The sequence below is a fragment of the Acanthisitta chloris genome, unplaced genomic scaffold (genome assembly GCF_000695815.1).
Source record: "Acanthisitta chloris isolate BGI_N310 unplaced genomic scaffold, ASM69581v1 scaffold9873, whole genome shotgun sequence".
NCBI lineage: Eukaryota > Metazoa > Chordata > Aves > Passeriformes > Acanthisittidae > Acanthisitta > Acanthisitta chloris.
The window spans coordinates 68270-73603 of NW_008665488.1; the positions used below are offsets into that span (position 1 = coordinate 68270).

The 5334-nt window shown below is 38.0% G+C and overlaps 1 protein-coding gene across 1 annotated transcript in view; it reads right to left on the reverse strand.

Annotated features, from left to right (window-relative positions):
* Window positions 1–5334, reverse strand: part of ADAMTSL1 (ADAMTS-like 1) — a 175773-nt gene that overhangs the window by 53904 nt on the left and 116535 nt on the right. The window contains exons 8-10 of the mRNA XM_009071781.1: window positions 4883–5040; window positions 3806–3917; window positions 933–1071 (exon numbers count right to left, since the gene is read on the reverse strand). Of these exons, the coding sequence (XP_009070029.1) occupies window positions 933–1071; window positions 3806–3917; window positions 4883–5040 (409 nt within the window). The remainder of the gene's footprint in view (window positions 1–932; window positions 1072–3805; window positions 3918–4882; window positions 5041–5334) is intronic.

The following is a 5334-nucleotide window of genomic DNA, read 5'->3' on the forward strand; positions in this document are numbered from 1 at the left end:
ATCCATTGCCAGTAAGCATTCCTGAAGTCTTTCTGCTCTGTACAGTGATCAACTCTCCAGGAAAAAAAAATCTTGAAAGTCTGCACATCCATAACTCTTAGAGGTCACTATCAACGATTATGTTCAACAGGAATGAAAGGAAATGGACAGTTTAGCTATAGGAAATGAAATCCATTGAGAGTGTTTCCTTTTCTTCTTGCACATAACTCTAGCTCAGCCAGCTGGCATATTCATGTGAGGTTCTGGGACTTGATACTGTGATGTTATTTTAAGATTCTTTAGCACAGCCAGGAAACCTCACCAGACAATCCAAAAGTTAGTTTGAAACACTGTAATGCAATTCAATACAATTTATATGTACTATGGCCTTTACAATTTGGCACTAATATCCTGTGGCATTCGTACCACAAGGATATTTCCACTGAATGATTTGTTTTTTAAATTCCTAGTTTAAAGAAACAAACAAATAGCCCCAAACTTTCATTATTAAAGTGTTCACTCCACAGTACCAATGAAGAATCAAATGTTTATGGCAGGCAGATGAATAAACCAAGTTAAACCATGTGCAAAAACTTGTACACTGACTTGTGCTCCTGTCTGGCTGCTGACAAATCCTGAATGGCAGCATCAGTAAATCCAGAAGTAGGCAAACTGTCCTGTTCACACCACCTCACAAAATCCTCACACTACTGCTGTGCAACTCAGCAGAAGACAAAGTAGAATCAGCCTTTGAATAAACTGATATTTACAATATCTCTGTACAAGCAAAGTCTTCTATTCTGCAACACTGAAGAAGTGCCACAAATCTAAAGGTGGTGGAATAATCAACCAAGATGAAGTAGCCTTAAAGACGAAAAGAACTGGAAGTAAATACAATTGCTTGTTCCTTAGTAACTGACTATATCACACACAAATTTATTTGGCATACAGACCTAGAAGGGCAAGGATCCATGTTGCATTCTTTCAGCTTGGGCTTTGGTTTCTTGTTTTCTGGATGATAGTGGCAATAGTGGTCAGGCACAACACGCTTCAGGCGAATGTCCACACATTCAGCTGAATTAAGCTGATAACCTAATGCAGAAGCAAGGTTAAATTTTTGTAATGGAGATAAATTAAAAGAGCCTTATTTCTCCCCTTCCCCTCAATAATGTGTTGCCCATTGAATTAATTTTCTGGTTTACTCTATTTTTTGGTTTGCTTTTAAACAAGGAAACAGTGAGCAGGAATATGCAAAACCAAATCTTCATTTAAGGCAATTCAGTATAATAATTATATTAACCTGTCTTAACACTAGATGAGATTCTGGAACTTTATTCTAATAATATAAAAGAGTAAAGACATACATATTTTCATGTGATGAAGAAATAGATGTACTTCACCAGCTCACCTGTCACAGAGGCAAACCTATGAATCCAGAAATAGATGTACTTCACCAGCTTACCTGTCACAGAGGCAAACCTATGAATCCATATGGTTCTGGTGCATGTTCCACAACTTATAACTGCCCTCCCCCAAGGAAGAGTTACTATGTATATTGGAGAGCTATATTACACAGTCATGCATGCTAAAAAAATAAATATTTAAAACAGAAAGCCAGAGGAATTGAAGATGAGATCCAAAAACATTGCTTAGAAACTAGAAAACCAAGAACTGTGTTCAAGAACATTCCTAGTTGAAGAGCCAACAAAAGAAAACTTGAAGTAACTACTTGGTGAAAAAAATAATAAAATCTATGTGGAGACTGGCTACAAGAAGGGATGGAAGTTTTATAAACCACTAGGTTGCTTTTTTGGCTAAGAAAAAAAGACTCATTCAAAAACGTTTACTTGGACTTAAACCGAGGAGAGGAGGAGGATGTTGCGGTATGTGCAAAGAAAAAAAGTTTGAAACCACAAGAATTAAAATCAAATAGAGTCAATATACTAGCACAATTTCCAGTGTCTACTGAAAATGCTAAGTATCATGTATCAATGGCTTCAGTTATGTGTCTCTTGGCTGATCCAAAGTGTCATCATGCATGAGAGTGATAACCATAAGAACTAAGCAGCTCCAGTGCTCAAAGCATCTATGTTCCTGTTCTTGTAAGTACTGAAAGGACCCAGAAGATATGCCACTTCAAACAGAGAAACACAATTTTAAAATATACTTGCTCATTCAAGCTTGACTGTGCTTTTTGAGATGCCTCTTCCCACACATGGAGATTAGGGAATTAAAAGTAGAGGCAGCATCTGAGTGAGGAATGGCAGTGCGCTAATTCCAAGCCTCTGTTGTGAGGAACTTTTTTTTACTACCAGGAAAAGATGCCAAACAGAAAATCTGGACACTAAATCCACTTTAAGATAACAGGTTAAAGCCAGGCAGCTGCAATACAACTTCCCTGCATGCCTTAGTAATATGCCATTCTTAACACTACTACTTTAATGAGTAAGCAAGTAGCTTAGTTTCTGTGCTTCTCCAGTTCCTGTCCTCCCTGAGGACTGCCCAGCCCCACTGATAAAGGTACTAGCTTCATATTATAGGCATGCAGCTACAAAGTAAGGCCCTGAAAGCCCTGGCTAATTTCAAACAGATAGACACATAGCAATAATTTTCAGACCATAACACCAGTCTGAATAAGGCTGGATTTGAGCCAAGAGCTTTGAAGGTAAATATGTCCCTTGAGATATCCAGTGTTTACATGCAGTCCTCAAAAGTAACTGTGATGCTTTATACTTCTTCCCTTGTCAGATAGGCTAAGGAAAAAAATTATAAACACAGTGTGATGGAATCATCAGAGGACATGTATTGCCACTCACAGCTCCAGCACGTATCACACTTCATGAGGCCAAGTATCTTGTAAGATACAGTAGTTTCCTGTGGGACTATGTATTATCCACATATATTGTCTGCATTTCAGATTACACTGAGGTGCAAGTGCCAAAACGGATGGTCCATCAAAGGATCCCCAGACTCTGCTTGTGCTTTAAACATCTCTCACTCTCTTTATTCATGTCCCAAGTAACTATTTAAACCATATTTGCACTCTCCAGAAAATCCCTACACCAGTATCACTAGCATCCCGGTCTGTTTTCCAGGTGACCTGGTTAATGCTAGCTGAAGGGAAATAGCTATCTGCAATGTCAAACACTCCTCCTACCATGAGGTCACACTTTATTTGCAGAACCAGACGTGACAAGCAGTGGGCTGGGCTGGATGAGCTGTAGCAAGGCTGAGCTACACTTCATCTAAACTGCAGTGTTTAAACCAGAGTAGACACTACAGTGCACCATGTGCTGCCCTAACTGCCATCAGGACTAAATGCCTGAGATCAGACAGGCAAAGATACTGATAGCAGCTGTTCTTTTAATTCTATTTACTTATTCTGCTTTCTGTGTAACTATTTCTCAACTAAACATTCTAAAACTCTCCTTCATGGCTACTACTGTGGCCAAAAATACCTTCTTCCTTCATCTCTTGATTATTATATTAAAATATCATTGTAGTTTTTTGCTCACTTTCCCAAAACATCCTTTATGAATTGCAATTTTCCATTCTGTATGTTATATCTATTTCTTAGTTAACATTCTTACTCAAATAAACATTCTTTATGGAAGAACATGACTTCCAACGATCTATGTATAAAAAACCCTATGCCAATATTAACTGAACCAACCTACCTACCTGCTACTCAGCCCTTCATTTTGCTAAAGAGTCACCAGTGTGCAAAGAAACACAAACATTTAATTCATAAGTATGCAAAACAAAGGTAAATCAGCTACTTTAAATCTTCAGCTGTTATGGCTCCTGAAGAATTGCCATTACTTACCTCCTCCACATGTCACTGTGCAGGGGAAGAACTCTGTTTGTCTCCACTGATGACTGATGGGCTGATAGAAAAAGAACTGAACCACACTCTCTTTTGTTCCAGAATACCTGGTCTGAAGAAATTTCCATTACCACACATGTACACTGTACTCAACTGCTCATGTCATTTCAAAACATGCTTTACACATGATGGAAGTGCAGAGAGTAAGATGATATGAGGCAGAAAACCTCTAGAAAGTCCAAAGTAACCACTATATTTAACCTCTCAATAGTCAAACATTTGAATGTGGCTTTGTTTCTCAAATTATTCAAGGTATTAATGTGACTATTTGATTACCTACTGTTGAATGGCAAAGAATACAAAACTGCATTCTGTTTTGTCCTTTTGATAGCAAAAATTTTAAAACTTGCTGCAGAGAGAAGTCCAAGTGATCCAAGCACACTGATTCATAGTCAGGCAAGTCTAACTCCACATGTGATACTGAAATTCTATTTCTACAACAGGACAGATAAAGCCAAGTGGTGTGATAATACTAAAACATTTTTCATTTCCAATGACAAATTTTACCACTGTTATCCTTTGGCAGTCAATTATCAATATGTTTCTACACACAAATACCCTCACATGTGATGCAAGTCATTGGTATGTGGTCTGGGTAGAAAAGAATTTTAAAAGGATTAGAAATGGTCAGTGGCTGGATTAGCAATGTCTAAGGGAGACTCTAGGAAGCTGCTGGAAGCAGTGCTCAGGTTCAGTAGGTGGCAGTCTGCAATTGGATTCACTCAATCCACTGCACAGGGTCAGGCTGATAGTCTTTCAGGAACATTTAAAGCAAAAGTCCTGGCCGTTTCTACCACTAAAGATCTTGTGGTACTTTCCACCACAGGAAAGGTATTAATCTTGTAACATTTTGATCTGTTTGGATATATTTAGTATAAATGATCTATGGACTGTAATTGGGATTCCTTATTTGATAGCTAAAAGGTTTTGTTGTATGCTACAACCTGATGAACAGCCACCCACACTGTTACACATACTTGCAATATCTTTGTGTATTTGTACATACACACATCCCACCTTGATAATGAAATCTGCTCCAAGAGGTCCCTGGATCTTGATGATTTCCCTGTCTGTACTCTTCTGGAATTCAACAGTTGTATTTTCAATGACAAATGTTCCAGGAACATTGAAACTGTGCTCTCCCTTTTCTCCTTGTAGTGTTTTTGACTCTATAACTAAAGAAGAAACACACAATTAGTAACCAGGATATTTTTTATTTGCAAGGAAGTGAGAAAGTAATGTTTACATACAGCCTTGCAAGTAACAGCTGTATATGTGCATTAAAAAAACACCCAGAGTATCTGTGAGAATATTAGCTGCTTCAGATTATAGGCTGATATATAATTGCATGACATGTTAGCACAAGAACATCTGCCCAAACACACCATTCTTCCATACCAGAAGCACTTCTGAGACAGTTTTTTCTACACCAAATAGTCTATATAGTTATAAAGCAGTAGATTCAGCAG